The sequence below is a fragment of the Embiotoca jacksoni genome, unplaced genomic scaffold, assembly GCF_022577435.1.
Source record: "Embiotoca jacksoni isolate LCO1_2020_lvr unplaced genomic scaffold, fEmbJac1.0.p SCAF_51, whole genome shotgun sequence".
NCBI lineage: Eukaryota > Metazoa > Chordata > Actinopteri > Embiotocidae > Embiotoca > Embiotoca jacksoni.
Window position 1 is genome coordinate 2,129,417 of NW_027185405.1, and position 23,291 is coordinate 2,152,707.

At 45.3% G+C, this 23,291-nt stretch overlaps 3 protein-coding genes across 10 annotated transcripts in view; 2 read left to right on the forward strand and 1 right to left on the reverse strand.

Moving 5' to 3' along the window:
• slc10a7 (solute carrier family 10 member 7) overlaps positions 1 to 2,605 on the forward strand; it is an 8,850-nt gene extending 6,245 nt beyond the window's left edge. The window contains exon 11 of one of the 2 annotated variants that reach the window (XM_069172079.1): positions 18 to 2,605. In XM_069172079.1, coding sequence (XP_069028180.1) covers positions 18 to 50 — 33 coding nt within the window. In that variant the 3' untranslated portion in view covers positions 51 to 2,605. The remainder of the gene's footprint in view (positions 1 to 17) is intronic. The other variant, XM_069172080.1, reaches the window with a different exon arrangement.
• Positions 2,606 to 2,869: 264 nt separating this feature from the next.
• Positions 2,870 to 11,245, reverse strand: LOC138211903 (mucin-2-like). Its single transcript, XM_069172088.1, is given in 6 exon segments — positions 2,870 to 5,821; positions 5,913 to 5,986; positions 5,988 to 6,074; positions 6,208 to 6,520; positions 6,685 to 6,894; positions 11,229 to 11,245. Coding segments are annotated over 6 exon segments (2,826 nt in total). The 5' UTR covers positions 11,236 to 11,245; the 3' UTR covers positions 2,870 to 3,686.
• Positions 11,218 to 22,712, forward strand: LOC138211895 (zinc finger protein 827-like). 7 transcript variants are annotated; one of them, XM_069172069.1, is made up of 9 exons: positions 11,367 to 11,458; positions 13,335 to 13,575; positions 14,665 to 14,850; positions 15,345 to 16,055; positions 16,260 to 16,317; positions 17,734 to 17,804; positions 18,249 to 18,303; positions 19,492 to 19,677; positions 19,945 to 22,712. In XM_069172069.1, exons 1-9 carry the CDS (start codon positions 11,393 to 11,395, stop codon positions 20,654 to 20,656), a joined length of 2,286 nt encoding a protein of 761 aa, XP_069028170.1. In that variant the 5' UTR covers positions 11,367 to 11,392; the 3' UTR covers positions 20,657 to 22,712. The 7 variants fall into 7 exon arrangements, with proteins under 7 accessions (XP_069028177.1, XP_069028170.1, XP_069028173.1 ...); XM_069172072.1 differs by having other exon boundaries at positions 11,370 to 11,458; positions 12,982 to 13,575; XM_069172073.1 differs by lacking the exon at positions 11,367 to 11,458 and adding an exon at positions 11,662 to 11,865 and having other exon boundaries at positions 12,982 to 13,575.
• The last annotated feature ends 579 nt before the right edge of the window (positions 22,713 to 23,291 follow it).

A 23,291-nucleotide genomic window follows, 5' to 3' on the forward strand; every position in this document is an offset into this window, starting at 1 on the left:
TTGGTTTCTCTGTCCAGGCGGGGAAACTTTCGGCCCTCCAGCCCGTCTGACGAGGATGAAATCAAAGTCTTGACGTCGGAGACCACGGCGGGATGCAGTCGTCACACGTGTGCCTTATTTACAACCAATCAACAACGACCTCAGCGCGGCGGAGGGAACCAGGCTCACCGCTTTGCCTTGACCATTCTCCGTTTCTACGGAAAACTCTTTCTTCCATCATATCTATTGTTTTGTATTGAAAGTACAAGTTTTATTTTTATATGAAATACCCTGAAGATTCCTGCAAAAACAAAACAAAAAGACAGCAGTTTATTTTTAAAGAAAAGGGAGCGCTGAGCTCCTGCCAGCAGGAACCAGAAGGGTGCAGTTACTGGGACCTTTTCTTTTCTTTTTTTCTACATTTTCTACTCTATCTTTCTGCTACTCATCACTGCCAGAAAATTTGGACGTTTGTTACATTATACATATATTATTTAATATATGTTGGATTATCAGACTTTTGTTTTACAGAAAAGTTGCAGATGTTTGGATTTTGGACACTTTCTAAAATAACGCTTGTGTTTGCTTGACGAGTGAACTTTGAGGTCGGGAGTCGAATTCAACAGGTAATTTATGATCCTGCAACTTCCTTCTTTATTTTAATGCTTTTATTCAGCTTCCTGTCTGCGTCATTTCCCGTTCGCCTCGAATTCAAACTTAAGTATGTCGTCAAGAAGGTCTTTTTGTATTTGTTGTTTAACGTGGACCAATAAGGACACTAGAGCAGAGCTCCTCTTGAGCAGAAACAAAGCACACAGAAAAGTCTGAAATTTGTAAAAAAAAAACCTGCACAAAATACATTTTGAAAAACCAAATACACATCTGTATGCAGATGACACTCTATTCTAGAGCTACGTATGTTTTGTAGTTTGCTGTTACAATATTCTTCCAACCAAAAGCACATTTGAAGCGCTGGTTGTTTCCATCTGTCGGAGCCTCTTCATGGCTTCATAATCAAAGTGGATTTTGCTAAAAAAAACAACAAAGATTTATGGTGTGGAACCAGACTACGGCCTTCAGAGGGCTCCGAGACGTACGCTTCCCCCCGACCCTTCGTGTCCTTTTATGGACAGCTTGTTTGTGTTTCCGTTGTCACGGGCGACAGCGTTAGCATCACCGTCTTCCCTGAATCAGTCTAACGGCTAGCGGCACTTTGGGAGTTTGGTTGTCGTGTCGTTGCCATATCTCTCCAACCTTTGCAGCAACGGGCCGCATTCGTGTTAGCGGACCCAAACTCACTGTGTGACTTCCAGTCATCCGGGCGGAGACTTTGAAATCTGTTGGAGCGGCCTTTAACCGCACCGTCACATTGTTGGAACGTCTTTCACGTCGTTTGCTCTTAGCCACGCCCACTGCTTGCTGATTGGTCGGCCCTTGTGTTTGTGATCATGTTGGACTGGAAGCTTTTCCTCCGCTGCCGACGCAGGAAGCAGTCGAAAGATGGTAAAGTGATGGAGTACGGATTTTAATAGGAGAAACTAGTGTTTGTTTCCCTCGTCAGACCTTCATCAGGCCAACACGAGCTCTCCTGATGAAGGCGAGTCAATCGAAGAGCTGTTCAGAGTTCAAGTGATGGACTTCTTTTTTTTTTTTAAGCCATCATGGAATAAAAATTTTGGAGCCAGTGGAAACAATTCGTCAACAGTTATACTTTATGTGACGTGAACTTGTTGGCAAAACAGTTGCTTATTTAAACATTCAGCCATCCAGCTGCGTTTTTGGCCTCCTGAGTGAAATATTTGGTACTTTAGCTGCTGAACGCTTCTGGAAGTTCACCAGCGTGTTCAGGAGGAGTTTTACAGGGTTTTTAGAGCCAAAACCTTCAAGCTGAAACCAACTATAGATCTCCGCGAGGAACTGCAGATTCAGATGGAAGTTAACGGTAGATTGAAATTTCACTGTACTGGGACTTTTGGAATTATATTCTTTTGTTTCTTTTCTTTTTAAGTCGGCCCACACGGGAAGCAAAAACCTTTCTCTTAACTTCACGGAAACAAACCTCGTCAGATTGTTCAGCTCGACTGAGAATGTTCCTGAAATCACGATGGAGTCGGTCGCTGTTACCGTGAAGAATATCGAAGCCTTTACAGCACAAATGCCAATTTTCACGGGTCGTTCGGTAACCGTCAGGTTTACAGTCGGTCTCTGTCTGTTTACAGTGTGATTGTTTTGCCTGTTGGTCTATTTTGGGAAGCAAAGTAGTGAGTGGAATATGTCTGTTCTTCTACAGGTCTATTAAAAAATATAAGGAAAAACTCTTCTTTTTATTTTGTAGCACTCTGCCACCTTTCTAACAGGTAAAGATAACGGGACACAAAACCTGCAAGCACAAGACTGACAGCTGGTAGGAGTGGATTTTTTTTGGATGGAGATGTTTCCAGTAATGATGTGCTGTTTGCAATTTGTTGCTTTTATCACTTATATGTCTCTGCAGGACTCGATGCTACAGTGCCAGGAATGTGTTTTTCTTTCTTCTCTCTTCAAGTCTGAACACCCCTAATGAGCGCTTTGTCCTCAGGACCGGACACACTTTGGAATAAATCCTTGTTTTTGTTGTCTGACCAAGTGGGACGTATTAGCAGCTCATTAATTTCGATGACCCAACTTCTTTCTAGACAGATGGCTCTTCATCGTTTGGAAGAAGGAATAATAAAACACGCCTGAGAACGACGCTGCCAGCAGACCACGGAGGCCTCGTGCTGCTTTTAACACACAAACAAACTGATTTAAAAAAAAAAAAACAGGCCTGCCATCCATAAAAACCTTCAAGAGCTAAAGAAAAGAAAAAATAGTTTATAATTCTGAAAATATACTTTATTGTTAAATGCATTCACGTGACTTAAAATGACAGTTTTTATATGTGCGAGAATCTCAGTCGGACAAAATCACAATTACAGCGTGCTCATCTAAATGTTAGTTCGGTTCACCGTTCACATAAAATCAACACCCTGAATTTATCAAACATGTTCTCTAAATATTCAGTTGTAGATTTGGACTTCATACTCGCGCTGTGATGTTTTTACTCAGTTTCTAATCTACCTTTCTGATGCATGCTTAAAAAAAAACCAAAGTGTCCACCAAATGGTGTCATTCCAGCCCTGTTGATGAATTTCCTTATTTTTATCCAAAGGCAGACTTACTTTTAGTTCTCTAAACATTTTGGCTGCAGAAATCTCTAGAGGCAGAAATATATTTTTGCCAAGAACATTTTCTTCACAAGTTATTTCTTTGGAAAATCGTAGAGGGAAATAAGAAAACTTTGGTCAAGCCAGCGCACTCCAGAATTCACAAACAGCACTAACAGCAGTACAAAAGTAGATGGAGGAAACACGGTGCTCAAAATATTTCTCTTTTTTTTCAGTGTTTTTGCTTAAAATTGGTTGAAATCCAACTTTACAAGGATTCATTTTCTGGATGCTTTTTGCTAGAGTTTTTATTTATTTATTTTTTTAAGTGTCACTCTGACCTGGTGATGGAGACAAGGAAACTTACTGTAATACAAAAGGTGTTTCATCCACGGAGCCCAGGGTTGTTGATTTAAAACATGAATCTCTCAACCTATATGATTATTACTGCCCTCAAACAAGCTTTGACTTCAAGAAATGTTTTGTTATCTACAGCATCATCTTTTCTTGGCAGCTTATGTTTCATTCTCCAGGTGAAGTCAGAATATCGTACTCTGCCAGAAGTACAAAACTGTTCTCTCTGATTTTTCGGACTCTGACCAAATCACCACACTCCTGAACGTGGATCAGGCCTCTCTCTCCTCTCCCGTACTCTCTCTCCCTGTCGTTCAGCGTCACCCCCGTCTGTCTGCCGCAGGCCTGGCGGTACACGTACCTCACCCCGACCACCAGCACCATGCCCAACCCGGCCGAGCAGCCCAGCAGCATGCCGAGCTCCCAGGAACTGTGTCTGGGGATGAGATCTGGACGCTTCCCTTCCTTGTCTGGAGGTCCAGAAGGATCGGAGGGACGTACGGGATTACTATTGGGAAGGTTTGGTTTCAATTCATGACCGAGATTTAGGTTTGGATGAACGACCGTTCTCGGTGTCGGCGGGTTGCGGTTTGACGACGCAACGCGGTTCTGGACGAGCAACCTCTGACCCACGGTGAGTTTCTGGGACAGCACCGGGGACGAAGAGGACGCCAGCGGGTCGAGCAGAGAGCGACGGGGTGCTGGCGAAGGTCCCCGGAGAGCGGAGGTCGACTGGGAGGAAGACGAAGAGGTGACGGGCGAAGAAGATGAGAAACCCGCAAAGGAGGAAGACGATGGGATAGAAATGGATGTGGAAGAAGCTGATGTAGAGGAGGAGAGCGGTGGGGAGGTGGTGGAATTTGTGAGACACTGTGAGGAAGTAGATGAAGGGATGGGAGTAAACCGAGGAGCTGGTGTTGGGGAGTTGGAGAAGCTCAAGGACGGCGTGGTGGAAGAGTCGAAGGAGGTCGGCAGTGAACGAGGAGGAGTGGAGATCGGGGAAGGAGACGGAAGAGCAGAAAGAGACGGAGCTGTTTGAGGTTGGTTTGTTTTGGAGGAGGAAGAGAAACGCATCAACAATGTTGACCTGACGGATGGATGAGTGGATGCTGGGTTTGAACCCACAGAGGGATGAAGAGGAGTGGTCGCAGGACGGTGGACAGAAGAAGAGCTGGGCGAAGTATCAGGAGGGGATGAAGAGGTGGACGTTGAAAAAGGAGGAGGAGGAAGAGGAGGAGTGGCCGAAGGAACGAAAGCAAAGATTGGACTTGTGGTTTTGAGTAGAAGTGTGAAAGGTCGAGGAGTTACTGAGGAGGGAGTTAACTTTCGGTCCTGGTACCGCGGGTCAGCAGAGGTCGCCGAAGCGTCGGGCGGTCTCTGGGATTGATACCGGTCTGTCTGGGGGAAGCTAGCTCGGGCCTGAGGTGGAGTCGGGGCAGTTTCTGGTCGGGTTTGGTGGAAGCTGCTCGGTGACTGGGGGTTCGGGAATTGATGAGTCCGACTTGTACCAGTTTGGGACCGGAGGTAAAGTCCGGATGTTTGAAACTGAACAAGAGGCTTCGGTGAAGAAGTTTCAGAATGAGGATTTTGAGAGCGGCCATGTATTCCAGCTTTAATCGTGCTGGTTTGAGGCTCGGTGAGGTCGGTCCTCTGGGATTGTGCAGAACCACTTTGGGTCTCCAACTTTCCTGAACTCTCGGATTGGATTGGTTCTCCTGGATTTTGGGACGTGGGTGTTGTGTTATGGAAACTATGATTGGTTGAAGGTATCGCTGTAGTTGTGGTTTTAGGTTTTGGATCCTGGAGGTTTATCTTTGGATCTTTACTTTCCGTATCTACATCGTCCAAAGGAAAGAAGGAAGCAGGAGGCCGGGACGGGGAACTGCTGGAGATGTTTGGTAAAACACTGGTGGGTGCATCCATCCCTTCAACCTCAACTGTGGAGAAAGAGGTTGTGAGAGGAGGAGAACTCTTCAGGTCCTCGGCATGAGTGAATATTTTAGTGCCTGCCTCTATAGTCGCACCTGAAACGGATCCCGGAGTTGAATGTGTGTCATTTTGAAGAAACCTCCAACTCAAAGTGCTCCTTTTGCCGACCGGCTGATTCTTCAGGTGATGGACTCCAAGGGATGCCGAAGCCTCGGAGGTGTTCGTCTCCAAGGTCGGACGAGTGACTTCCTTTGGTGTTTTCAGAGATTGGTAGAGTTTCGTTCCGCTGCTGGTTCTCGTAGAGTTTCCTACAGTAGTCGCAGAAGTGGCCGTCTCGTTTGGTTGTTGGTTGGATGTTCTTTGGGCTTCGAGAGCTGCGAGGCAACAAGGTGAGAGAAGAGATGTAAGTTATCTACCGAGAGAGTTGCATTGGTTTCTGGGTAAGCATTGTTGACGTTTACCTACCTGGCGAAGCTGTAACTTTATCTTTCTGTAGCGCAAAGATTTCCCTCGCTTCATGCTCCTCTGTGCTGTTACTCCCCTCTCCGAGGACTACGACTCCCATCATGCACCACGGCGGACTCGATACCGGCCCAGTACACAAAGTAGGACTTCACAACTGTGATACTGGAACGCAGAGGACACGGAGGAAACTGTTGATTGGTTATTTAATATGCAAGTCTTCATAATAAACCAAATACTCATATTGTTAATGACACGTAGCTCCATGTTTTGATCTTTTAAGTATTGCTCGGCTCACTAGAAGCGTACGTTCCCCATCGGTGCGTCGGGAGCTCGCCACACAAACGAGAGGTTTCTCTTCAGCTGTTTGTCGGAGTGTGTGACGGTGTCGCCCTCCGAGAGGCAGCGCAGGGTGTTGGTGCCGGGCGGCGTGAGCGTCCAGGAGCCGCCCACCTGCGCCGGGCCCGCTCTCATAGACCCGCCTCCGGTCCCGACCCCGGTCCCGACCCCGGTCCCGACCCCGGCACCTCCCGCCGCTTCGCCCCGGGCTTCCTCCACTCTCCGAGCCTGCAGCAGGAAACCCATGAAGTCCCGAGAGCTTCGGACGGTGACTGACGGCAGGTATGATGTGGATGCAGAGACAAGTTGTTAGAATAAATGTTTGGGATGCTTCTTTTACATCTGCGGCCCTTTCTGACAAAAGCAAGTAGATGTAACGGTAGAAATGATATTTGGTCGTTAATTGGTGCATGAATTAATCGGAGTTCATTAGTACCTGTTACGAACTGTCCGGGGAGGTAGGAAGAGGCGGAGGTGCGTACGGTGACGTAGCTGTGTTTGGGGTCTTGGGGCTGAGCGTGGATGTGGCCGGGAATCATTCCCCGACAGGAGGCGTGGCTGGCACCACGGGAGAACGACATGGTGGGCGGAGCCAGCGAGATTAAGACCACACCCACTCGGAAACAGAGGATGGTGGACGGCATTTCTAAACACACAGACGCACTTTTTTTGTTTCATTTAAATAAATGAGTTCAATTGTGAACATTTTCTTCGTCTCCTTTGAGTGAATTACATTTTTGTGGCGATTCTACTGGTTTTGAAATCCAGAACTTAAAACAGTCTGTATTCAGCTTTGACAAGGTTGTGTTATTAAGACATAAATCATTGGATCTTTTTTATTAGATTTGCTTACATTCAGAAAAACATAGAATATCACTAGATGTTTTTTTATTTTTTATTATCCTGGCCTACTCCTGTAAACACCAATAATACTAATTCATTTAAATCAAATACAAAATTAAGATTACGAGACAGGACTAATTATTTGTGCGAAAATACTGAAGTTCAACCAGTAAACGCTGAAATAATCAAATTCCTAAACTTTTTTGTTGCCTTAAACGGGACTTTTTGGAAAGTTACTACACATTCAACAACTCTCCAATTTAAAATATTTACAAATTAAGGAGTGAATGTTGCAGGAATGATTTTTACGCTTGAGCATCCCTACCTGGATATTATTTCTTCTTCTTCTTCTTTAGTTTGCAGAGAATCACTTGAATCCCAACAGAGCTGTGAGTGTGAGTTTCAAGATTTCCTAAAAAGTCTGATGAGCTTGAAATTCAGAGGGATCCTGGGGTCCAGGATCTAAAGGGGGGTGGTGTGGGGAGGGGGGGGGGGGACATAGAACCAGAACATGTAGACCTGTAGGTCGTATCCTGAGTAAATTACAGGCAGTTTTTGACAACTAAATAGAGGAAAAAGTGCTTTTAATGCGTCGGTGAGTATGAAAAATATATTCCTTGAGTCTATCTCGGAGGGCGTGTTTATACGCCGAGTTGAAACAATTAGTTGATTAAATGATTATTATTATTTTTTTTTATTTCATCCAAAATTAAGTCCAGTTATTTTTTTCAAGTGTTATCAAGAAGGTAAGTAAATTCATTCATGTAGGATTTAATAATGAATCTGGTGTGCAGTTCTGTCCTCCATTATTTCACTGGTATTTCAGCTGATATTTACACTGCAGAGGGTGAGGTGAGTCTTTTCTAGTCGGAGTATCTCTATGGGATTAGTCCCCCCCCCCCCCCCCCCCCCCCCCCCCCCCCCCACACACACACACACACACACACACACAACAGGATGCACACCAGCTGTAGCCGTCTCCCTCCAGGATCTCCCAAATATTTCTATTGATTCTTCTTCTTCTTCTTCTTCTTCTTCTTCTTCTCTCTTCTTCTTCTTCTTCTTCTTCTTCTTCTTCTTCTTCTTCAGTCACATCTATTTAAATTGAAATGTTTGTGTTTGTTTATGTCTTCATTTAATGACTGACTGATAAAGATAAACAATTTGTTTGCATAATAATGAATTGGTTTCAAACTGCTGCCCTGTGTCTCCCCCTGCAGGCGGAAACATGTCACTGCACTCTGTCAGGTGCACACCTGTACACAGCAGCTAAGTACTACTGCAGTATTTACCCTGCTACTGCTCACACTACCATCATACTTTAATATTACTGCCTGTACTTCTACTACTGCTACCAATACTCCTAATATTCCTACTGTTACTACTACTATTACCTTTACTAAAACTGTACTCATACACTGCTTCTACAAGTAGTATTACCATTTATACATGTATTACTTGTAATAATAATAATGGTCTTAATCATAAGTATCCAAAGATTGCTGTCATACTTTTTACTTCAATCTATCACTACAACTATCATTACTACTAATACTACTACTACTACTACTACTACTACTAGTACTACTACTACCAATCCTTTCACTACCTCTAAAATTAGGAAGCAAAAACTATAGTGTTGCGGTAGTTCTACTTCTAAAACTACCACTACTATCAATACTCATGCTAATTCTGTTACACTACTACCACTAAAAGTACTACTAGTACTTGTACCTAAATTACCACCTCCACTACCAACTACTGTACTGCTACCAGTACGACTTCTATAACTATTTACTACAACCAACACTTCCTTCTCGTCTAGCCTGTACAAAAGTACTGGCCTTCTACTACTTTTACTAGTACTAGTACTACTACTACTACTACTACTTGGCTCTACTACTACTATAAGTTGTAGTATTACTACACAATGACTTCCGCTGCTTCCACTACAACTATGAATAGTATATCTACTACGACAACTAATATATCTACTACTACAACTAATATATCTACTACTACGACTACTATATCTACTACTACGACTACTATATCTACTACTACAACTACTATATCTACTACTACGACTAATATATCTACTACTACAACTACTATATCTACTACTACGACTAATATATCTACTACTACAACTACTATGTCTACTACTACGACTACTATATCTACTACTACAACTACTATACTACTACGACTACTATATCTACTACTACAACTACTATATCTACTACTACGACTACTATATCTACTACTACAACTAATATATCTACTACTACAACTACTATGTCTACTACTACAACTAATATATCTACGACTACTATATCTACTACTACGACTACTATATCTACGACTACTATATCTACTACTACTACGACTACTATATCTACTACTACGACTACTATATCTACGACTACTATATCTACTACTACTACGACTACTATATCTACTACTACGACTACTATATCTACTACTACAACTAATATATCTACTACTACAACTACTATATCTACTACTACAACTACTATACTACTACGACTAATATATCTACTACTACAACTACTATACTACTACGACTACTATATCTACTACTACAACTAATATATCTACTACTACGACTACTATATCTACTACTACTACAACTACTATATCTACTACTACAACTACTATATCTACTACTACGACTACTATATCTACTACTACAACTACTATACTACTACGACTACTATATCTACTACTACAACTACTATATCTACTACTACAACTAATATATCTACTACTACGACTACTATATCTACTACTACAACTACTATATCTACTACTACGACTACTATATCTACTACTACAACTACTATATCTACTACTACGACTACTATATCTACTACTACAACTAATATATCTACTACTACAACTACTATATCTACTACTACAACTAATATATCTACGACTACTATATCTACTACTACGACTACTATATCTACGACTACTATATCTACTACTATACTACTACGACTACTATATCTACGACTACTATATCTACTACTACTACGACTAATATATCTACTACTACGACTACTATATCTACTACTACAACTAATATATCTACTACTACGACTACTATATCTACTACTACAACTACTATATCTACTACTACAACTAATATATCTACTACTACAACTACTATATCTACTACTACAACTACTATATCTACTACTACAACTACTATATCTACTACTACAACTACTATATCTACTACTACAACTAATATATCTACTACTACAACTACTATATCTACTACTATATCTACTACTACAACTAATATATCTACTACTACAACTACTATATCTACTACTACAACTACTATATCTACTACTACAACTACTATATCTACTACTACAACTACTATATCTACTACTATATCTACTACTACAACTACTATATCTACTACTACAACTACTATATCTACTACTATATCTACTACTACAACTAATATATCTACTCCTACGACTACTACTGCTTCTAATACGACTAGTATATCTATTACTACAACTACTACATCTACTACAACTACCACTTCCTTTAGCTTACCCTGTACTACATTACAAGAAATACTCACCTTACACTACTGTTGCTTCATAGTACTACTACTTGGCTCCCTCTACTACAACTCCTGCTGACACTAAGTTGTAGTACTTGTACTACTTCAGTACCTCCACTACTCCTGTTCATTTTAAGCCTCTCAGTACATGCCTTGGTATTGTAGTACTTTTACTACCTTCCACGGCTCTACTGCATGTTACAAGTGTACTGCAACGACCCTGACTGTACTACAGCGGGCAGTGTACTTCTGCTACTTGTTGTAGTACGTGTTCTACAGCGGGTACTGGTACTAGTACTACAAGAGTACATGTGCACAGGTAGAAGCTACTGGTTTCTATTCATGGTTTCTACTGGTGCAGACTGCTGTGAGGACAGACGTGTAGAGACACACTGCAGCACACACACACACACACACACACACACACACACACACACACACACACACACACACACACACATGCGCGCACGCACGCACACACACACGGAGGAGGCGGAAACCTCCATCTGCCCTGCTCGGTGACCGACCCGTCATCCTCGGGCTCCGGGAAGAGACGGATCTCCTCGCCGCTGTCATCTTTGTTTCACTTTCCCGCCGCGGACGGGAGGACCGGGGGAGTCACCGGGGACGGTGTGACCGGAGACCGGGAGGGGATTTAACATGGAACGGATCTATAGTCTATATATAGGCTATGCCCCGGACTGCACCACCACCAGCAGCGCCGCCGCCGCCGCCGCCACCTGCCCTCCTGGTACCGGTAAGTCACGGAGGGAAGATGAGCCGGGGAGAGAACCGCCTTGTCCCGGGGCGGCTCGGCGGTAGCCGTGGCCGGTTATCGATGCTAATTGACCCGTGAAAATGACTTTTGAGGTCCTGTGAGGTCGGGGAGCCGTTCAGCCATGTTGCAGGATCGGAGGGAGGGAGGGGGCGAGGAGGAGGAGGAGGTGGAGGAGGAGGAGGTGGCGGTGGCGGCGGGGGTAACGGCTGGGCTGTTGACACCTGCCCTTGTTCCCGGTAACCGGAGAAAGGCGGAGGGAAATCCGTTGAAAGAAATTGCCACTTAAGCGGTACCAAACACTGACATCCCACCGCGGGAGAGGAGTTAGTGACTCGGTGTGGCGGGGAGTCGTTCAGCCATGTTGCAGGGGAGGAGGGGGGGCAGAGGTAACCAGCTAACAGCGGGGCTCCGGGGGCTCTGACACCGACCGACCGACCGACCGACACCGAGGGGACGGCAGGAAGGGGGGGCGGGAGGGGGGGTCGCGGAGGAGCTGGTGCCCGGTGGTTTTCGCTCCCCTGCCGGATGCGGCGGCAGCGGCAGCCCGCGCGGTGTCGCCTAGAGACGGAGGCAGGAGGCTGAAGGAAGCGGAGTTGGCGAGGGGGTAGTGAGTGAACCGAGGCGGGGACGGCCGGTTACATTCATTTATTACATTTAAATCATTTAATTTAACTCCATTTTTCAACTCCATTTGAAAGAAATAGATTTTTTTATGATTTGTTTTTACACAATTTTTATTTAAAAAAAAATTTTGGGGGTGAATTTGAACAGATTTGATTTAATTTGACTTTAATATTTAAATTTTGTCAAATTTTGTATTGTCTCATTTTATTTATTTTTTGTCTGATTTAAATATTTTAAGACCAATATTAAGATCAAATCTTAAAGTGAATATGTGAATGGGATTTCATCTCAATTTAGTTGATTTTTTTTAAAATGGGATTATATGTATCTATTAACCGTATATTCAAATTTATATTGTTTTATGTATTCTCACACAACCTGCTCTCAACTACAAAATTAAATAACAATAATTTTATTTATGTATTAAATTAGTATGTGTTTTTAAATTATATAAATTTTCAAACAGAGACAGGCTGGAGTGTGAAAAAAACAATTGTCGCTGCAGGAGCAAGAAGTGATCAGGACTAACAGCTGGTGGCAGGTGGAAGTGGCTATTGACGATTATTGATCATAATTGATGATTGTTTGTCAGCAGGAAGGTCAGGGCAGGAGAAGACACAGCGGGGTCCGTTACCATGGCGATAACGGGAATGATTTATCCCCTTATTATTGGGCCTCATCCATTCAATAATTTATTCATTCACAGATTCACTTTGTTCATGTTCCTTTTTCTTCTCCTCCTCCCCGTCCTCCCTCGTCCTTCATCCTCGCTGTTCTCTCCTCCTCCTCCTCCTCCTCCTCCTCCTCCTCTCCATCCGTCCTCCCTCTCCCCTCTTTCACCTCGTTTCCCTCCATCCATCTCGTTCTCTCTGTTTCAGGTCAATGAGAGCCAGCAACAGCTCGGTCTGAAGAGCAAATCCTCCCTCGTTTCCGCTCTTCGTTTTCTCCTCTACCTCGATCTCCTCGTGTTTCTTCTCGACGATGCTCTCCTCACTTCCATATGTTAAAAAACACAGCCGTCTTATTTTAGCAGCGCTGCCTTCCTCCTCCTCTTCTTCCTCCTCTTCCTTCTCTCTTGCCCTCCTCTGCTCTGAGTTTTGACTCCCTCTCTTTTTTTTTTTTTTCAAACACACTCACTCAACATAACACACACACACACACACACACACACACACACACACACACACTCACACACACACACACACACACACACACACGCCGGAAAATGAAGCGTGGGTCGAGTGTGTTGCAGCCTCCCTCTGATGCAGCGAAACAACACACACTCCCTGCAAACGCACACTCAAAGACGCACACCGGCGATGACGCTCGCTCACTGAGTGTTCCCGACGCGCACGCCGAACACACACCGGACGCACACGCCGCGGGTTCGAGTCCCTTCCCTGCCGCCACCTCTCTGTTCAGCCCTGATGTCAGCACCAAGATGGCGTCTGACCTCCTCATCAGGCTGTCAGGTAGCACACGCACACACTGTATCTGCTGTACTACAGACGATCGTGCCGAGTAGATCAATAACTCATCTGTTGATTAACTGACAATGAAAATTATTGTCTGTTATTGTAATTGTTATGGACACTAATTGGCCTCTGGACACGCACACAATACGTCCAAAAGTATGTGGACACCCGTGTCGATGGTCAAGGCTTGGCCCCATTATCCTCCGTCTATATGGCAGCAGTTTGACCCCCCGGTCAGCGCGACCTTTGGCCACCAAAATCTACTCAGTTCATCCTTCGGTCCAAGTGAACGTTTGTGCCAAATTGGAAGAAATTCCCCCGTGGCGTTCCGGAGATATTGAGTCCAGAAGTATGGGACAACGTGAGGCCTGGGTCACCTTAACCTTTGACCCTTGACCCTTAGATTCAAAGCAGTTTATCATTCGGTCCAAGTGAACGTTTGTGCCAAATTGGAAGAAATTCACCTGAAGGCATTCTGGAAATAATGAGAGTCAGACAACCCAAAAACACAACCTGTGCACTCACTGAGGGATGAAAATGGTGGAAAATGAATAATGGTATTGACAATAATGAAGTCAAATAAAATCAAGAAGAGGGAATAGAATGATTTACAACATGAACACAATATAAATAAATTATGAAATAAAACAACCGGAGGATGTGAGGCTGCTGAAAGACCATGAAGTGCTTTAAAAAGTAGAATTTTAACATCAGTTTGGACGCTGACCAGTCAAAGGACTTTAGATGAGGGGGGATGCTCTCTCCCTCTGAATGCTATTTTTACACACAACACCACTGATGGCCGTCACTAATGTGGGCGTTCAGACCGAATGGGAGCGAAGGATCGGTTCGGATCAATACTGCAATATCGATACTTCGGATCTCAATCGATCCTCTTCTGGAATCGATTTTCATATTAAAGAGATTTAACTCAAAGGAATTTGGACTTGAACGTGTTTTTATCACCAACAGAGTAAATAATAACCGGTTGGTCGTTGGTTCTTGTGCCGGTCACAGTGAGTCAGAGTGTCAGATCGAACATCCCACTCAGTTTCTCTCTTCGCCTCTCGATCTTTCTCTCTTCAGAGGCCACCCAGAAGGTCCAGATGCATCCTGGGAGCCGAGAGGAGGCGGAGCAGCAGGAAGAGCCCGGCCTCGCTCTGTCGCCGGACGGTCCCGGGGCGAGCCCTGAGCCGCCGTCCCTCACGCACACACCGGACGGCAACGCCGCCACGGACACGCTGGCATCGGACCTGCTCAGGAAACTAGCAGGTACCGTTTTCATTCCTCCGCCGTGTTCGGACTGAAAAGACACGCCCGTTGATCGGTGACGCCCGTGTGTGACATCACTGTGACATCACTGTGACATCACTGCTGGATGTGGTCAGGCCTACTACTAAATTTAGAAATTAGGCGCCAGCATTGTGTGACCTTCTCTAGTCTGTAAAAGACACATACGTGACTCACAAGCGCATCATCGTCCCTGATGATGTCATTGAACTGCTTGATTTGTCCAACTAACCAGCCGAGAATCAAAAACATTTCATTTACAGTGACTTACAACGCAGAAAGCAGCAATAATATTTGGTATAATGACCCATAAATTCTTTAAATGAAGGTCAAAACAGCCATTTGTTTAAGGTTTCTAATGGTTTCAGCCTTACTTCTGTCCACTTCTTATTTAAATACGTCCTCAGGAACTATTATTTCTGACATGTCTGGTACCAAGTGACCTCACAATATGACGTATTTCCCACCAATCACAGAGCGTCAGGAAGTGAACGGCCTCGGGGTGAGGCTCAAAGAGGAAGAAGAGCCAATGGAAGTCGACACAATGGCCCAGAATCAACCAATCAGAGAAGACATGACTGCATCTACCCTGACGATGGCGAACCACCATCTCTTCACCGTGAAAACAGAAGACCGGGTCCATAGTGGGAACAAGATGGCTGAGCCGTTCCGACCCCAAATGGCGGACCGGTGTCTTCTCGGCCTTAAAACAGAAGACCGAGTCAGCGCTGGAGGCTGCCAGCCTGGCGCTCAGATGGCAGACAGCGTGGTCTCCGGAGCCAACAAGTTTCAGTTCCGAGTGAAAATGGAGGGTCACGGTGTCTCTGGAGCCAAGATGGCGGACCACCTTCTGAATGGAGCCAAGATGGAAGAGCAGTTTCTCTTTAAAGCAAAAATTGCAGAGCAGCCTTTTTGCGGCGCCAAGATGAGCAACAGGTTTCTGTCCGGAGTCAAACTAGAGGACCAGCTTCCTTCAGGGGCCAAGATGGAGAACCAGCTCGTCTCTGGAGCCAAGATGGCGGCCGAAATTTTTTCCGGAGCAAAGACGGAGGAGCAGCTTTTCTTTGGAGCCAAGATGGAGGACCAGTTCACCTCTGGAGCCAAGATGGCCGACCAGTGCCTCCGAGCGGTGCTGTGGCAGGACATGTCCGTGAACCTGGCGTCCACGCTGCTGCACCAGCTCTCAGGTAACCAAACACACACTTTCTCACTCCAGATCAAAACAAGAAACATTCAAAGAGGCAAGACGGTTGTTAATTAAAGACACATTTCATTAGTTTAAATTACTGTGAGATTATACAGATTATAATTACTGTCTGGTCTTAATTCTCAGATGGATTTTCAGTCCTCATGTTGTCAGCTCAACATTAACTGTCTTTGTGTGTCTGCAGAGAGGGTCAGTAAATCCAACAATCAGCTGGTGGAGAGGTCAACTCCGCCCATCAGAAGGTAACGGTCCACTTCCTGTTCATCAAAGTGTTTGTTGAAGGTAACTGGACTCATTAGAGGTTGTTGAAGACGTTTCACCTTTCATCAACATTCTTCAGTTCTAACTCACTCCATCGAAGAACCGGACCTGAGATAGAGGGATCTAAGAACTGGACCTGAGGTAAAAGGATCTAAGAACCGGACCTGAGGTAAAGGGATCTAAGAACCGGACCTGAGGTAAAAGGATCTAAGAACCGGACCAGAGGTAAAGGGATCTAAGAACCGGACCTGAGGTAAAAGGATCTAAGAACCGGACCAGAGGTAAAGGGATCTAAGAACCGGACCTGAGATAGAGGGATCTAAGAACCGGACCTGAGATAGAGGGATCTAAGAACCGGACCTGAGGTAAAGGGATCTAAGAACCGGACCTGAGGTAAAAGGAACTAAGAACCGGACCTGAGATAGAGGGATCTAAGAACCGGACCTGAGGTAAAGGGATCTAAGAACCGGACCTGAGGTAAAAGGATCTAAGAACCGGACCAGAGGTAAAGGGATCTAAGAGCCGGACCTGAGATAGAGGGATCTAAGAACCGGACCAGAGGTAAAGGGATCTAAGAACCGGACCTGAGGTAAAAGGATCTAAGAACCGGACCTGAGATAGAGGGATCTAAGAACCGGACCTGAGGTAAAGGGATCTAAGAACCGGACCTGAGATAGAGGGATCTAAGAACCGGACCTGAGATAGAGGGATCTAAGAACCGGACCTGAGATAAAGGGATCTAAGAACCGGACCTGAGATAGAGGGATCTAAGAACCGGACCTGAGATAGAGGGATCTAAGAACCGGACTGAGGTAAAGGGATCTAAGAACCGGACCTGAGATAAAAGGATCTAAGAACCGGACCAGAGGTAAAGGGATCTAAGAACCGGACCTGAGGTAAAAGGATCTAAGAACCGGACCAGAGGTAAAGGGATCTATGAACCGGACCTGAGATAGAGGGATCTAAGAACCGGACCTGAGATAAAAGGATCTAAGAACCGGACCTGAGATAAGCCTGTGGGTGACAGATCTGAGGTAATCTTCTTGGGGAGGGATCTCAACTGGACCCAGCAACCTTAACACCCATTCGGACTCGCATGACAGTCCGGTGGGTCGCGATCCCTTCACACCACGACCTGTGTGATCCTGATGACTCTGAAGCCCGTCGGAGGTTACAAGCCTGGAACTCCCGAACCAGGAGTGAAATGTTTTCAAGGAACCCTCAAACAAGTCCAGTTGCCTTTCAGCTCAGATAAACCGTGACCTTACACAACCTATCATCCATCAGTAATCTCATGTGGAACCTTTGACCTCTGACCTTGGCCTGTTTTCCTGTGTGTGTGTGTGTGTGTGTGTGTGTGTGTGTGTGTGTGTGTGTGTGTGTTACGCTACCTCTAGTCCTGTTTTGAAGGTGAACATGGACCAACTCCGCTCCTCCCCACTCTTGATCGCCCAGGAACCTCCTCATGGTAAATTACTGGACACGATCTTTCTTTGATAAACACAAACACGTGAACTCGTCTGAGCTCACGACGTTATTTGCAGACGATTATCGTCCTCTGACTCCAGTTCCCGTCTGCTTTGAGTTTCCATCCTCTCCGCACTAACACAACTAAATAAACACTCAGGGAATTTGTGCATTTAGATTTCCTGCAGAGTTTTTTTAATTCTTTTTTTTAATGATTGTCTTCCGGTGCGTTATAGATTCATGCTGCCACCAGTTTGGCCTTTGGGTTTATAATAAAGGTGGTACCGATGTGAGCTGATGCAGTCGACAGTCACGGAGAAGTTTAACAATAATAACTTCCAGAGGGGCTCATCAGCGCATAAGAAAACAAAAGAGATTTATCTTGCGAATCTCTCAGCAGAATAATAAACACCATTTTTCTTTTTGTTTTGTTTTTTCCTCACAGAAACCCAAACCAACCTCAGCAGAGATCAAACCACCGCTTGCTCTTATTTCTTCAGGTAACGTGCACATTTGGACTTCTTTACCTGTGAAGACAAGCATGAACTGAAACTGGAGCAGAGAAACATCAGATTTGAGGGTTGTGGTTAGCTCGTGTTGGGCGTGTTGTCATGTTGGAGGACCCCGTTGCCATGGCGCCACAGTTCAGGTGGTTTGTTGTTCTCTGGGTTTCAAAAAGACGCAGCAACAGACGGGACACTGAAACAAACTGACAAAGAAGGAAGAAGAAGAGCACACAGACTGAAATACAGCAGGGAGGGAAGGACAACGAGGGAAACTACTCAGGGGGCGGGGCCAACAATCATACAAAGACAGGAAGTGAAAACAAGAGGTAAGTGATTTCAAAATCAAACAGGAAGCACAAAACCCAGACTGACCTGAAGACTACGAAGCAGAAAAGAAGTCTGAACCAGAACCAAAACCAGAACCTCAGAAGGTCCCAGTGGAACTCGGTGTTAACAGTCTGACTCTGGGGGACGAATTCACGGTGACACAACAACCACCGACATCAAAGAAAAACCCAGCTGGTGTCTCCTGACCTGATGCGCCTTTTTCGGTTCTCGAACAGTGAAGCTCCGCCCCTCTTGAAACGTGATGTCATCAGAACACCTCGCCCGGTTCGTTGCTTCATCGTCGTAGACTTTCTGAAACATTTCAAGGGTCTCTGTTGAACATTTACAGATTTTGACCCAAAGTCAGATGTCGTCTGTGATCTTTGGAGACTCAGGAACCACTGCTTTAAAAACAGCAAAGGTTCTGTGGTGGAAATCACTGCATGGGCTCAGGAACACTTTTTCTGCTCCCCAAAAATTTGACCCAAAATCTGATGTTTCTTTGCTCCAGTTTCAGGTTTCCATGGTGACGTCACGAATGTTCACGTACCAGCGGTGATGATGTTGAACTCTGAATACTTCCTGATGGAGGTCGTTGCTTCCTGCTTCTCCATGTGCGTCACTGTTCACGCACAACAGGAACAGTCTCTGAACTTTTTGACTCACTTTTTTATGGCAGCAGCCTTAAAACGAATTTTAAAACGCTTCTCCATGTCGTTCTTTCAGCTGTGTTGAGGACAGCGCCCTCTACCTGTTCTGTGCTGCAAAGACATTCAACACTCAGTATTTTACTTTGTTGTGTTTATTAATCTTCGTACAAACCTTCTGCTTCTTGTGTCCCCCCCCCCCTTTCAGGTGTCACGTGTGCGGCTTCGAGACCGAGGGCCACGCCCTTTTCCAGAGTCACATGACAGAGCACCGCCAATGGGAACACGGCTCCTTCTCGCTGCACTGCTGCGTGTGCGACCACTCGACCAATCAGGAGGCAGAGATGAGGGCTCACGTCGACACGCACATACAAGGCGACACCGCACACATCAGGTGGGTTCACTTCAAACGCCAACGGAAAATACTTCACTTAACTGATTGGTTTTATGACTTTTTTAAGCAAAAGTGTTTGTCTTGCGAATATTAGCAATGTCATAACTTTTCTTTCTTTTGTTGATGAAAACATTTACTTCGTGTCATTTAAGCAGTATTTTATTGACGGTGTGTGTGTGTGTGTGTGTGTGTGTGTGTGTGTGTGTGTGTGTGTGTGTGTGCGTGTGCGTGTGCGTGTGCGTGCCATTAACCCCCGCTGACTCCCAGGTTCCCCGTCGCCCTTCCCGCCGCCTCCAGCAGCGCTCCGGCAGTTGCCATGGCAACTCAGCCGGAGCAGAGCACCTCCGAGCATCGCTGCCGCATCTGCCAGAGGTCGTTTCCCGGGCAACAGGAGCTGCTGGTTCACTTCCAGGGTCATCGCCAGGGCAACCAGTACCGGTGCGACCGGTGCGGCCACCTGACGCGGACAGCCAACAAGCTGGTGGAGCACGTGCGCGTGCACACGGGCGAGCGGCCGTTCACCTGCGACCTTTGCCCCTACAGCGCCAAGCGGAGGGACAGTCTGCGGCTGCACTGCAAGGTCAAGCACGCCGCGCACGCCGGCGGCAGCGCGGCGGACGCGCCCGGTGACGTGCACACGCACCGCTCGTACGTGCACGGAGACAATCAGCGTTCGAACAAGCACGTCCAGCGGCTGCACACTCCGCCCGGCACGCACACCGCTGCACCTCCCCCTTCCTCCTCTTCCTCCTCTCTTCCTCCTCTTCCTCCTCTTCACCCTTCGCTCTCCGACCGGGCCGGGTGGAGGGATTTGTCTCCTCTCCTCCCCATCACGACGCTCATCTCTCTGAAACCACGCTCTCCTTTATCCTCCTCCTCCTCCTCCTCCTCCTCTTCCTCCTCCTCCTCCTCTTCCTCCTCGTCTTTCTCCACCAAACACTCTTTTCTCAGTTACCTTGGTCTGAAGACTTCTTTGTAGATGCTTCCTTTTTTTTCCTCCTCCTTCCTTCCTCTCTCCTCCTCACCTCGTTTCCTCTCCTGACTTCCTTTGTTCTCCTCGTCTCCTCTATTCTTCTCTCCTCTCTTCTCCTTTCCTTATTTCCTCTCCTATCTTCACCTCTTCTTCTTTTGTCTGCTTGTTTCCTCTCCTTGTATCTTCTCCTTGTTTCCTCCTCTCCTCTCCTTTCTTTTCCTCCCCTCCTCCTCCTCCTCTCCTCCTCCTCTCCTCCCCTCCTCCTCCTCCCCTCCTCCTCCTCTCCTCCTCCTCTCCTCCCCTCCTCCTCCCCCCCTCCTCCTCCTCTCCTCCTCCTCCTCCTCCCCCCCTCCTCCTCCTCCTCTCCTCCTCCCCCCTCCTCCTCCTTCTCCTCTCCTTCTCCTCTCCTCCTTTCCTCCCCTCCTCCTCTCCTTCTCCTCCTCCTCTCCTCCCCTCCTCCTCCTCCCCCCCTCCTCCTCCCCTCCTCCTCCTCCTCTCCTCCTCCTCCTCTCCTCCCCTCCTCCTCCCCCCCTCCTCCTCCTCTCCTCCTCCTATCCATCTGGACTCCTGTTGATGGATGTAAATCTCTGTAACTATGAGAATGTCAAACAGCTGTTCTTCTCAGCGAACTGAAAACACGATGAGGAGTGTTTTTTGAATTTATTCCACTTTTGCATCGCTGCTTGTGACTTCCTGCCTGCTTCATATAATCACTGAACTCTGAGCTATTTAACCGTGTGACATATTTATTGCTCGTCTCTCTCGTCCTTCGGGAACCCTGAACTTTAAAAATCCCATTTGCAACTTTTTAAACTCTTTTCACCACAAAATGCTTTAAAGTAAAGATCATGAATTGACTTTGTTTGACTGCTAAAAATCTTCCGAGAAGATGTTAAAAAGGAAAGTCAGACAGTTTTCATTATCGCCATCAAGTCGAGCGACATTTTACGTTTTTTTTAAATTCATCATTTCAAGGAAGAAAAACAGAGTTGACGGTCGTGCTAGCTGCTAACGGCGACACGCTCACATCGTGGAGATGAACTTGCTCACGTTGGACGTTTGTTCAGTTTGTTCACGAGCACTAAACAGGAAGTGCAGCTGAGGCTCATGGGAAGGTCTTTACTTTTAGCGCGTTAGCATTCTAACTTACGAATCAGCGCTACACGCAAAAGGACCGCTGAAGTACAGCTTAGCGTGTTAGCACCAAACCAACAGTACAAATAACACCGGAGGGAACGAAGTGTTTTCAAGAGACGGATCGGATCAAAGTTCTCTGAAAAACCTGGATGGATGTCCGTCAAGCTTCATCTTCAAACCCACGACCAGATTTATTTCTCATCCGAGGAAATTTTACAAGATCGTTTTTAAACAAGTTTTAATGATGCAGCTGACGTTTACTTTAATTATCAGCTGGTTATTTATTTGATCACTTAATCTAAAGGCACATTTTCAGATTACATGTTCGTCCGACTTTTGTGTTTATCGTCACAAATCGCTCAAAGTTTTTTGCACTTTTGCTTCAGAAAAGATTTAACGATCAATTAGTTTTCATGATTTTATGAAGTTTAGTCGAGTTGGATTATTTTTTATTGTTTTCACATCCTGAACAAGTATCGGTCCAGTTTTGAGGATTTGTTTCAGGGTTCAGGGTTTCTGGAGGTCAGTGATGATATTTCTAATATTTGTGTTGTATATTGATAATGTATTTGTGTTTACATAACAACATGGGGCTCCTAGAAGTCTGAAATGTCTTAATTTAAAGTTGCACTATATGTAGTTTTGCCGAGACAAAAAAAAAAAATCAGTTAAGAAGCCTTTTTTGTTTCTTCTTCTTTTTTTGTTCTTTTTTTTTAGCACATGACACAAAAAACACAAATGTTGATTTTGTTGATGATCCTTGAAGGAAAAGTTTAAAACCCACAGCCAAACTTTGTCTCTGCAGCTTCAGTCCAGGGATCCAGGATTTATCATTTCATCCGGTACGACCAGCGGATCACGCACGTCTCGCGGCTGGCGGTGGGCAGTTAACTGTTCAATAAAGTGTCAAAAATATTGATTTTAACGTGTTTTTTTTTTTTTTTTTTTTTTTAAATTAAATTGTGAAGCCTGAGAGCTGTCACGAAGAAAAGAAAACAAACGTGCACTCAAATGAACAATTCAGGCTCTGGATATTATCAACACTTTTAATTCCTCCCATCCTGTAGAGGGCAGCAAACACCTTCAGTTTTAAGACAATAAAAACCTGTTTTGTAATTGTTGCATCAAAGCTATCGACCCTCGATAATCTTTTTATTTATTTTTTTACATCGCGTTGTAACCAAGAGCCCACGAGTTCCATTTGAAAGGCAGCATATTTCCCATCTTTACCTGTCGTCTCACGTGATGTAGCCACGCCCAACAGTGATGTGGCCACGCCCAACAGTGATGTAGCCACGCCCAACAGTGATGTCACAGCAGCCCACCTGTGGGTCACTGCAGCGAGAACGGAACGTCTTGTTTCAGTGAGCGCTGCGTTACGTCTGCTGCAGAGAAAACGCAGCTAACAGTAACGCTTCCTCACATATCAGTATTTTTTTAAAATTTAAGTCGGAATTTAAATTTCCCACTTACAAAGTAAAGTGAACAGCAACAGAACAAAACG